A 12,747-nucleotide genomic window follows, 5' to 3' on the forward strand; every position below is an offset into this window, starting at 1 on the left:
GTGTTGTTGTGTGATGATAGGATTTGTAGCATGCCGAGAACAAACACTAATGAATTCAAAAGATATACGCTGTGTTTTCTTCTTTCCTCCGTTTTTTTTCTGGAGTTGCAATTAACCATAAATGCAAAAAGGGTCTCAATACTTCAGTTTCTGTTTTGCAGTACAGGCTAACACACTAAATGCTGTCTCAGCATCTGCACTGCAGAACAGAGACCACTGAATCAGATTCTCTTATACCTGCCTCTCTCCCCACCTCCCAATCAGGTTTCACAGTACTGTATAGTAAATGTGCCACTAGTCAACCACATAAAAACACCACACATCCCTCTGGATAAGCGAGTTATGGATTAAGCATAAAGAGAAATTCTTATAGCACACTGACAAGCGATGACAAATTAGGAAAACTAACTTTCAAGACGGATGCTGCAATCTGGAGAAGGATTGTTCCTGCTGCAGCCATGATTGTTTCACCATCCCTTAAATTGAATTCTGACTCCTAATCGATGTACTGCAGACCACTGCACTGATACAGTAGTGTACAACATATGACACACTTATGACTTATGACTTAAGTACAGTGGTAAACAACGACAAATGGAAATTTAACATACAAACTCTGCTTTCACTTAATATGAAAAATATGATTTTTTTCCTATTTGCATTAATTTGGAGAGTGAAGATGTTCTTACTCAGTGCATTTAATCATTTTCCACTTCACAGTCGACTCATATAAATGAAATGAAAGCATTACAGAGATAATTAAACTTTTTAATTTGTTCCAACCTCTTTCTCCTCACAAATCTCTGGAGTGCAGGCGAGAACGAACAGCATGCTTTCACTCTTACTGACCGAAATAGTGCGTTGCAAGTAGACTCAGTGACTGGAGTGATTTTCCTCACTTCGTTTACCACCCCATTAGCCATTTCCAATCACACACCATAATGTCCATGCAACCTGTCAGTGTGATAGGCTCATTCCTGAATTGGCCCAGTTGCCTCTACCTTTTAGTATTTCTTTGTATTTTTCTTCTATTTAATGGTTTCCCTGCTACTGCAACAGCTGATAATGTTCTTGCTGTGACAGCATAATGGCACCACCGAGATTTAGGAAATTTATGTTCTCTCTAACAACATGCTTCCCTGAGCATGTTTCCCCATCCCCCCATTGTTGAGCAACTCACCCCGCCACCTGCCTCCTGATATGCAGCGAGACTTTCATCAGGGCTTCTTATGAAATCTGTGCATCTTTGCATGAGAGCTTGTGTATGTGTGTGTGTGTGTGTGTGTGTGTGTGCTCAATCAACTTGTTTCTCTATGTAAAATAAAATCATCAGATCTATTGTAGTATAACAGTTCAATTTGTAACACATTTCCGAAGCGGAGCAAGGCCTTCAATCGTCTACCAAGCTTCACTTGATGTTTAAACTGGAATCCTCATGAAATATTGAGGATGAATGAAAATGGAGGCACCAGTCTCCCTCCCACTTTAACGCTTCAGTACCTCTGCCTTCTTTGTGTAACCAACGAAAGCTTACGGTATATCTCCTGTTGTTGTGACTAAGGCAAATTGAAGCAGCAAAGGTGTTCATGTATATGTGTTTATAATAAGACACAGGCCAAGCACAGAGGCTACATGCACACTGGCAACATGTTCATGTGACATGATAATGTACATTTATCTTATTTTAATGCAAAAATATGTAATTTTAATGCCCTTTGTGTTAAGTTATTATAATCAAAAGATATATAATGAAAGCCGGAGGGGCTGTGAAGGCCCTCACATCGTACATAATATAAGAAAAAAATCACACTCCCCCTTTTGGATGATTCAAGTCAGTCAGACCACACCAGTAGGAATCACTCACTTCACTATTGCTGGTGTCCATTCATTTAACACATGCTGCCTTGTTCCTCATTTTACAGTTTCTAAATTTAAAGTGCATCACATGTCCCCGAACAGAACAAAACAGAGGAAGGACAGGCATCTCTGCTCTTTACTGGACGACACTGGAAAATAAACATCAGCAAAGGTGAAAGAACATAAACCAAGGTCTAACCCCTCCACACACACTAACACACACACACATCTACACTAATACACACACACACACACACACACACACACACACACACACAGGCTGAGATGAGTCCACCTATTGAGAGGTTACCTTTTTTCAGCTTGACTGTATGCAACAGCTACCTTATGATTTTCACTTCTAGAAACCATTACGCAATGACCTGAAAATAACAACGTTGATATACAAACAGCAGCAACAACAGGATCATCTGCAGTGTCACCAGCAGATGCATCAGTGTCAATGAATCCAATTAGCACTGCCGTTGATCTGAGATTGAGGTTGAGAAGGGGAGAGAAAACACCCGTCCTCCCCGGTGTGAAATTGAAGTCCTTACCGTTTTCGTTCAGGTAATCAGCGGGAGAAGAGCTAGAAAGGTAAAAGAGGAAGAGGATGAAGGAGGGACACATCCAGCTCGAGCCGTGATGAAGGAGATACAGTCTGCAGCATCGCTGGAAAACAGGGAGGAGAGGAGAATCAACCCAGCCCATAACGAGACAGGCTTAGGTCGCCCCCTGCAGGCCAAACCTTCAATTAATTTTCCCATCATGATTAAAATAAAATACAGTACCATCACAGTTTACAGAATAAATAACTTTTTTTAATTTAAAGAATTTCAAGACTCATATATGCCCATATTTTACCCCCATATAATATTATAGCCTATTTTTGTTCATGTTTTAAGTGAAAAACGAAATAAAAATAATTTATTATAAGCACCTAGATAAAATCATATGATTCATCTTCTGCCTGAACACATACAGAAAAATAGGAAAATGTGCAGAAAACAAATAGCAATGTAATGCAAACAGCATATTTAACATATTAGTGGGATGTGTGCATTTATTATCTTTTAAAAATCAAAAGGCAAATTCAGTGGTTTTAACTTACAGCATTCTTTATTTACAGCAGGAACCACACCCATTATCAAGATTACACATGCTCAGCAGCTGACTTTCACCACTTGTATAACCACATACATGACTATATATATATATATATATATATACATATATATACATACATATATATATACATAGACACATTTTATATCTGTAAACCTGTTCATAATTTAGCAGTACAATAAAATCTACATCTTTTTTCAAGCATCATAAAATTTAACATTTAGTGCAGCATGCAAATATTTACATGAAACAGACGGTGTCATGGACAAAAATCCATTGGTAAAGATGAAGCCTGACTTTTCTACAGCCTACAATGTCGCTACAGCTTCCATAATGAAAAGCATATTCAATGTCAGTGAAACTGAGGCCTAATATTTTACATCCAACTCGTACGGGAGTCTTCCTTTCTGCAATGCTTGCAAAAGAATATTTTATAGATTTAAGCTATTTGGTGGTTTACCTACAGACAACCAAAATTTGCAAAAATGGCAGTAACTTTCAAAATGAAAACTGTATTTACAGGTGAAAACAATCAACAATACAATGCTTATATCCAATTATGTAGATTCAAACATCTACCAATTGAACATAAAGGCTAGTTTCTGCACAAGGACTGATACATTGAAACCAATGACAACATAGTGTGTAGTAAATGTTATATACAAAACAAAATCTGGATGGAAAAACTAATGTTCTTCAGCACAATCTTATTTGACAATGTTGCTTTGATATCGTCTTAAAATGTAATAAATTACATACATTGAATTTATATACAAAGCCATCATTAACTTGTACTTCAATTCTATCATTAGAAAAATCTATACTAACAGTGTCAATAAATAGTGTGTTTGTGTGTTGTATAATCCAATTAAATCCTACTGAATTTAGCCTCAGGTTACATCAATATTTTCTCCCAATGCATCATAAATAGCAATTTTTCACCTTGTTGCATTTCCAGTCTGTAGTCAGCACACATACGTTGATATGTCTTGGTGAGATTTTAGCTGCCCTGGGAATCTACACACACTCACAATCAACCTTCATTCCCTTATGTCATTAAATAATGAATGGCAGGCAAAGACACTTAGAAATACATTGTACATCTTAACTGCTTGAGGCATGCTGTCACAGATAGTGCAGTTTCTGAATATATCATTTTGGCTTTTTCAAAGTTAAAGAAAACCAAAATACTGCTACAGAAACCACAGATGTTCAGTATTTTTTGTGCTTAATTTAATTTAGATGTATGCAAATTAAACACAAAAAATGGTTCACTAAGGTGAAATGTCTCATATATTAAACTGTAAGCTTTTAAAATCCATAGTGTACATTATATACAGACAACATATTTCACAATATTAGCTGGTGAGATAGGAATACTATATCTTCAAAGACATTACATTCATTACAGAAGGAGGCACTTAAAAACAAACAGAATATACTCTGTAGTTTCTGATAAATTCATTCACATTGGAGGCTTTTTTAGAAATTTATCCTTGGCTAAATTAGACAAGTGCAACTCCCTGATGGAAACATCCCTGCTGTATTTGATCTGTGGTAAATGTGTGCTGCGAGGAACAAGACAAAATGTACCTCTTATTAACACTTTCACACAGAGATGCACTGATCACAAAGTACTGCAGCACATTATTCAGAGCACCATGCAGCATTTCTTTGAGATATACTATTAATACACAGGCACAGTTGGTACCTTCTCTATCTTCCCTCAATAACAAACACATTTTTTCAACACACAAAGTTGTACTTTTGAGAAAAAATGAGATGTGTTTGAGGTATGTATTTGCTCAACACATTGTTCTTAATGTAATCAATTACTGTATGAAATAAAAGGATGTGGATTTAAAAAATAATCTCTCACAGGCTTTGGGTTAGGGTTAGGGACACAGTAGCCAGCACTGTGCCTTCTACCACACGAAGGTACGTTACAAACTGACCAAAACATTTGCTAAATGTTGGCAAACTTGATGAGACTTAAACTTTTTTTTATGCAATGGTTCTGTCTTTTACAATGGCGTAGAAAAGTAGTAACAAATACTAAACTCCCATTAAAAATAAGTTGGTCAAATGTTATTGCAATGGGGTCATCATTCTGATAAACTGAGAACTACCTGAAAAAAGTTTAGAAGGTGAATAATAAACAGATGCCTTAATAAAACTTCAACTTTGTTAAAACTATTTGTGCGTTGCCTTTGGGATTTCACTGTGTTAGAGGAAATTGATCATACCAAAGTGCAAAAGAAACTACCTTGAAAGAGAAAAAATCTTTCAGGAGTAAAGAGATTCTTTGTAAAAAGCTTTTTGCTGAAGCTCTAATTCGCCTTTTTGCATCCTAGACAACATTTTTGGTTACATTTACAACCAAACAATTAACAACTCAAAGTTCTGATTAGAAGGGTGATAGAATCTCCATATCAAATGGTTTAGCAGCTAATTCAGATAATTTAACAGATGTGAATGTTTATATGAAGAACAGAACCAGAGAAGATTAGTGGACCTCCCATTTCCTCAGGAATCATCATCATCTCCGTTGGTGTTAGTGTTGTGCAGGAAGGCTTCCTTCTCTGTGGCCATGGGCTCTCCCTTAATTGTGCAGGCTGGAACGAAGGTATCAGACCTGGTCAACGATGCCTCTGCACTGTTGCGAATACCATATCCAAAGTAGATAACTAAACCTTCAAATGGTACAGACACATAATGGAAGACATGTTAATTCATTTTCAAATCAAACAGTAAGTAAAGATAACATTTGGTTTTGTTTGCATTAAATTCAAAGCACCTATGACCATCCAGATGGCAAAGCGCATCCATGTTCCTCTGTCCAGTTGCATCATCAGGTACACATTGATGAACATACTGATGACTGGGATAAATGGCAGCAGGGGAACCTGTGAAGAGATAGTGCATGCATTTAGTGACATAAAATCATTTTGAAATTAATAAAAAAAAATAGATGTCATGGGACTGAGTCGGTAATGTGATGTTGCAGGGAAATTCCTGACAATCAATCCAAAATAATATTAAGAATAATTATTGAAGACTATAATAAGATGTTGCAGCACCTAGACTAAAGAACACCTTTCTTGAAGGCAGACATTTGTTATGTGTATTCTCTTAAACACAATGTACACATATTTTCTGAATGTGATTAAAAACAAAACACAAAACTACACATTTTGTGCATTATGTTGTCATAGTGCTATAAATACAGTATGCTGGGGCACAGACTGTACACTCAACTATTCCATGTGGATTTTGGCACATCAAACTTAAATACAATTTGCAGTGATTTTGTGTGACATTTCCACTCAAATCAGCCTGGTTTATCTGGTACACCCAAAATTAAAGCTAGATAGACTTAAACAATGAACACATTTACATTTGTGCCAACTATTTAAAAAAGCTTGAAATCTTAGGTTACTATTTTCCAGGCAGCCAGTCATTGTTCATGTTACTACAACTTGAAAACGTACAGCAATAAATCAGCTGCACTGAATCTGACTGCATTACCATACAGTGAAACAAAAGTGATGAAATGTTCACTATAGTAGCATTCCACTTTTAAAGAAGTTTCGGGTCCCTGCAAGTTCATTTCAGTAATGAGCTGAAATGAACAGAATGTAAACGTTTCAAAAAGTTGCGTCATATTTTGTAAATAGTCGGCAATAATGTGCACAAAGTTTGTAGTCCTAAGCCTTAGGTTACACAACATAAATGTAGTCGGTTTAGGGTGAGTAACAGTCTGAAGAGTAAATACTCCTCATTGCACTGTTTGCTTATTGATATTTGCTCTGTTAATTGTGTTTTATAACACTTACAGTGCAGCAGTTCAACTACAATTGAATCACTTCCTTTTATAGGCCTTTTTATGAAACTTTTATGAAAGTCATTGAGATCTGCAGAGTAATTGCACATCACGCTTATCGCATTCTGTGTCACACAACCATGAACAAATATAAAAAAACACTTTGATAGAAGAACACACTACCTTGAAGGCAAGCTTTGCCTTGCTCTGTGGCTGCCTCGACACAATGAAGGTGACAATTAGACAGACCACCATGAGAATAGTGAGGACAGACACCGACCAGGGTGCAAACCCTCCTTGGACAGCTACAACACTGAAGAGACACACCAAAATACCTGCAGGGGGAGAAAACAGTCATCAGATGTTTTGTGCTGTATTAGTAACCAGCTACATTATTCATACAGTTTGCTCTGAGCTATTTGTGTGTCTAAGTGTCTCACCAAGTATACTGGTGCAAATGCTAACAGCAAAACCAGACAGAGGGGACGGTTCTGTGTTCGAAGGGAAAAGGAGGTTCTTCATGGTGAAGTGATCCTCTGGCTGCGGTAACATGTCAATTTTCCCTTCATTATAGGACTCGCCAATTTCAGGTTCATCCTGAGTGTTGGCCATCTCATAGGCTGCACTGGATAGTTCAGGCTGGTACCTTCATACATGGAAAAACGGTCAGAATCAGACATAGAAACTGTGTGACTCCCAAAACTGCTCTGCATTAATGCTGAGGATTCACAAGAAGATTATTAAAATCCTAACCACGTTTACACCTATCTGAATTATTAAAATTATATTTGACCTCAATAAAGTCTCAGTATCTATTCTCATCCTCAAAGACTCCATGATCCTGTACTTGAAAATTTTACGTTTGACCAAGTGGAAACTGAAAAGGTAGGTTCCTTAAACACTTAAACACATCTGACATGACTCAAGAGCCTCTGACTGACCATTGACTTTTCTCAGTGAGAAGATAGATAGATATGGTGCTATTCAACCTGGTGATCTTCTATTTTGCAGTCAGCCTTAGGCTTGATATATAAAGTGAGAGATAAGGACTACCTGAGGACCAGCACACAGGCAGCCACCAGAGTGTAAGCCAGCAAAGTGCCGATAGACATGAGGTCAACAAGGTCCTTCAAGTCAAACAGGAAAGCCATCACCGCTGCAGGACACAGGAGAAAAATACACAATGTTAGCAAGATGATACACTTCTTCAAACAAATCCATAAGTTTAACAATGCACTGCAATGTCTCCAGTCAGTGTATTTGCAGATAATTCATATTTATAAAACTGTATAATGGTAGCTAGCTGTAGAGTAATAGTATGCAACTATTAATGTACAGCTCCATTTATTTACAACCACATGTCATTTTTCTACATCCTCCTTCCACAGTTTAGCACTGGTACCTTTGGCCTCATCTCAGCTACCTACCAGACATAAGCCCTGCCACAAAGGTGGAGATGACGGGCGTCTTCCTCTCGCTGACATGTGCCAAAAACGAGAAAAGCAGGCCGTCGCGTGCCATAGAAAAGATAATGCGTGGCAGTGGAAACATGGAGCCAAGGAGACTGAGCCAAGGATGAAGGAAGGAAGGAAGAAGGAGGAGGAGGAGGAGGAGGAGGAGGAGGAGGAGGAGGAGGAGGAGGAGGAGGTAGAGATTTATAACTTAAAGTAATATTTCAGAACTCAGGTTTTACACAAGGCCTCAACACACTCAGCCTGACAAACAGGATGTTGTACTCAAAAATGTTCTGTGCCAGTTTTGTACATGACTTTTAAAATTTTAAATTTGCAGGACTATCTTTATGCTGTATGCCCATTTTGGTTTTGGTTGAGTGCTTCTATTGAGGCCATGTGGACCAAGAGTGTCTTTGTTGGATTCTGACAAGAACCCCAACCAGTGAGTAGGTTATGGTTGTGACCTCACCTGCCACAACACCTGATGCTAGTGTTGCTGTTAAAGGGGTTTTGGTTCGTGGACTGATTTTAGCCAAACATTTGAAGAGCAGGCCATCTTCTGCCATAGCCCAGACCACTCTCGGCATTGGGAACATGGAGCCTAGTAAACTAGTAAGGGAGACAGAGAAAAGCATGCCATGCAGGTGAATGCACACAGTTAGAACATGTAACAGGAGACTGGTTTCTGAATAAAGTCACCTTTTAAAAAATGCCCCAAAGAACACAGTAATTACATGTGCAACTTCATGTATATAGAGTGCAAACCAAAACTATGTGGACACCTGAACATGACATGCAGTGATTGTTGAACATCTCATTTGGAGCATTGTTACAGCCTCCACTCTTCTGGAAAGGCTTTCCATGAGATGGTTGCTGGGATTTACTGCCACTCAGCCACAATTACAGAAGTCAGTCACTGTGGTTGGCTGATAAGTCTACATCTTAATTCATCCCAAAGGTGTTGGATCAGGTTGAGGTCAGGGCTCTGTGCATTCTAGTCCTGATCTTCTACACCAAACTACACCAAATGGTATGTTGAAACATAAAATATGATTTTCCTTAACTGGAAGTAAGGACCCCAAGGCATGAAAAACCAGACCAAAAATGCCTCGGTCCACATATTTTTGGCCAAAATAAAGGACAAGCACTGTAAATTGCTTAGGATATATTAAATTCAGTAAATATTCTTAGACTTTGTTAAAACATTGTAACAACACATGCAAAAAATAATCAATAGTTATGCCTAATTATGTGCCCATTTTATAGACAAATTTTAGTCCCAAAAAGTATTTGAAGTTGAATTAAATGTAACCTGTGGAGTTTTTGATCACTAGTAGCATTTCAATTTGTAGAACCTGTTTTGTTTGCTCTCTTGCTCAAGCATAGGGAAGTACATCTGCACACACTCTGGAAAAGTAATGTGTAGTTCTGCCAATGGTTTCACATTTTCCATTAATCTAAAGGTTATGGTAACGCATCAAGAAACACAGCAATGTGCCAACAAAGGCAATAACAAAGAAGAAGATTGCAATCAAGTAAACGTGGGTGTTTAAAATGCAGGATTAAATCCTGTTTCACAATCTGCTTTTACAAGCGTTTCATGATAAAGGAAATGTATTCAGGACGTTAGACCTCCAGGAAACAAACAATGGATTTCAGTGACTAACAATATATGTAAACAGAAAAATGTTTGCTCATAAGAAACCTCCACAGGGCACATTTACATAAAACAAATAACTTCAGTTAAATGCACAAAAACCAAATAACCTTTAAATAAAACTATCTGAAATGGATCAGCTCCAGATTATGTAATCCATTCAGGCCATGAAAGGGGTATGAAGACACTTATTTCTTAATACTACAACTAGTTCACCTTAAATATTGAATTAAACAAAAGTGAATAAAATAAATATAAATAATGGGCTGGACATGGACTATTTACTCCTAAAATGCATGCTGAATAATTACAAAGTCCTCTGTGACTTCGAATGCTGAGGTGCAGTGGGAGAGCCCCTTACCTGGTCGACAAGGCACACAAAGAGCCAAGGGCCACTGCGTAAGTGGCTCCCTCCCAGCCCACATACTTAAAGGCCACTGGGAGAGGGCTGTTCTTGTCTAGCATGTAGTAAGGCATCATCACGGTGAGGGCTGCAGACACACCAAAGTATGCCACAAAGCAGATAAGCAGCGATGCCACAATCCCTATAGGAATAGCCCTCTGGGGATTCTTCACTTCTTCTCCTGGAGAGGAAACATAAGTGGAGATGTCAGAGGATGGATGTCAGGTGTACTGAATATTAGTTCAATGTAGTTCCTCTCACCTGTGGTGGCGATGCAATCAAACCCTACGAAGGCATAAAAACAGGTGGCAGCACCAGAGAGGACTCCAGAAAAGCCAAAAGGCATGAAACCGCCTTCACCAAGACTTTCCTTTGATGGTAAGGGAGTGGACACACTGGAAGTAAAAAAAGAAAAGATCTGTTTATTTATTATATCAATGGGCCCATTCAATTTTGGGAATAAGCCCTTCATTTCACCTACTTCAGGCTAGAGTTGCTGGTGACATTAAGGATTTCTCCAGGGTTCACGTCCCAGTTTTTCAGGTTTCCTTTGATGAAGCCCCCGATGACCACAAACAGCAGCACCAGTACATTAATGCAGGTGAACACTTTATTTACTAAGGCTGACTCCTTCACTCCAAATGAAAGCAGACCTGTAAGCAGTTAGAGAGCAGTATGAGAGTGTGAAAGATGAAAGCTTCTACTGTAAAGAAAAACAAAAAAGAGATAAAACATGAGAGAGATATCCCGGCTGTCCCTGACCTGTCAAAGTGAGTATGATGAAGACAGCAAATATGTCTGGATACTCTGCCAGGAAGCCAGGGGCATTCATGGTCATGTATTGTCTGCAGAACACTTCAATGTGCTTTCCAATCAGCTCATCAAAGGTTGCACTCCATGCTCTGGCCACACTTGAAGTTCCTGTGGAGGAAAGTATTTATGTAACTAAAATATATCACGTGTAGCAGCCAGCTCCTTTCCATCCTCATTTAAAGTATCTCACCGATGATATAAGAGAGGATGAGGTTCCAGCCGGTGATAAAGGCCCACAGCTCTCCAACTGTCACATAACTATAGAGGTAAGCAGAGCCTGTTTTGGGGACACGAGCTCCGAACTCGGCATAGCACAGACCGGCCAGGACAGAAGCGAGGGCAGCAATGAGGAAGGAGAGGACGATGGCTGGTCCAGAACTTTCTCTGGCCACAGCGCCAGCCAGCACGTAGACACCAGCGCCCAGAGTACTGCCAACACCCAGGGCAACCAGGTCGAATGTGTTGAGGCATCGACAAAAGTGGGATTCGTCAGCATTACAGTCCACAACCTTAACTCGCAGAAGCTGCTTCCCAATGCCCTTTAATGTCGTCAGAATCATCCTGGCCTTCACTCTGCTCTAGAGAGGATAACTGGCCTGTTGACAAAACAAAAATGACAGTGTTGAAATTACTACTGTTATATATTATTACTATGCATTTGTAAATGTAAAAAATAACAAAATCAATGGTATCGTTCCAGTTCCATATCAGGCAAACCTTTCCTTGAGCTTCTAACTTTGATTACTGGTTGTTTAATACTAACTGTTCTTATTTCTTCTTTTTTTTGTTTAGAACAAAAGCTTTTTGTCTATTGGCATTTAGAGTAAAGACAATCCAACATTCCTCTGCTCAATCTACTTGCACTTGCACTGATGGAGGACAGTACTATGAGCATCTGGTTGATGTTACCACACAAAAACAAAACAAAATGAGAACATGCTCTATTGATGTATTTTGCATCATGATGGTAATTAACATACTGTAATGACAGGAAAACAGAATTTAAGGATGTAGACTCTGGATAGGAGATTTGTTGAAATTCATATTCACTGCCTGTAGAGATCAACATAAGTCGCAAATGATTTCTATTAATTTTCCCCCTTGATGTCACATGTAGCAAACTGTCACTATTTAAAACCCCTGAATCAGAACACATAAAAACATCACCTTAGATATACAGCTGAGTTTAAAATCTTCACACAAATAACATGCCATTGTATGTGTGATGATTATTTGTAAAAAGTGCAGGTATGCATACAGCATTTACCAAAAGGAATAATATTAAGTGTGGATCTGGTGGTCAATCAAAATCATCCCATAATTCTTTGCACATCAAAATCCCCATGACAATGATAAACTCGGGGACATTTTCTGATTAATGAGGCATACATAAGTACAAATGTGTTTTTTTTTAAACCTAATTGCAACTTATTTAACACAGGAGCCAATAAAAAATAGCTTACGTGTTCAAATAGGTTACACACTTAGACTGAATACTTCATACTATTAGCATATACAGGAACGCAGTATGGTATGCAACAAGTACTGTAGGTTGGAATTTGCATAAATGTTCAGATCCTGATGAAAATGACCTTTTATAGGAATCGACAAACTATAA

At 38.4% G+C, this 12,747-nt stretch overlaps 1 protein-coding gene across 1 annotated transcript; it reads right to left on the reverse strand.

Moving 5' to 3' along the window:
- Positions 1-4,864: 4,864 nt before the first annotated feature.
- Positions 4,865-11,689, reverse strand: LOC128360563 (high affinity cationic amino acid transporter 1-like). The gene is made up of 11 exons (XM_053321016.1): positions 11,320-11,689; positions 11,079-11,237; positions 10,798-10,969; positions 10,578-10,711; positions 10,275-10,497; positions 8,726-8,865; positions 7,856-7,958; positions 7,243-7,448; positions 6,986-7,137; positions 5,777-5,885; positions 4,865-5,672 (listed from the first exon to the last, which is right to left on the reverse strand). Exons 1-11 carry the CDS (start codon positions 11,687-11,689, stop codon positions 5,506-5,508), a joined length of 1,935 nt encoding a protein of 644 aa, XP_053176991.1. The 3' UTR covers positions 4,865-5,505.
- Between the last annotated feature and the right edge of the window lie 1,058 nt (positions 11,690-12,747).

Source organism: Scomber japonicus, chromosome 6, assembly GCF_027409825.1.
Source record: "Scomber japonicus isolate fScoJap1 chromosome 6, fScoJap1.pri, whole genome shotgun sequence".
Classification (NCBI taxonomy): domain Eukaryota; kingdom Metazoa; phylum Chordata; class Actinopteri; order Scombriformes; family Scombridae; genus Scomber; species Scomber japonicus.

Bases quoted from the DNA above. Each gene is read 5' to 3' on its own strand.
- LOC128360563 (XM_053321016.1), bottom strand. From the start codon at position 11,689: ATGATTCTGACGACATTAAAGGGCATTGGGAAGCAGCTTCTGCGAGTT. The intron at 7,959-8,725 runs GTGAGGTCACAA...TGTGTCCTGCAG, and splicing joins AGCATCAGGTGTTGTGGCAG to CGGTGATGGCTTTCCTGTTT. The intron at 7,138-7,242 runs GTGAGACACTTA...CTCCCCCTGCAG, and splicing joins CATTTGCACCAGTATACTTG to GTATTTTGGTGTGTCTCTTC.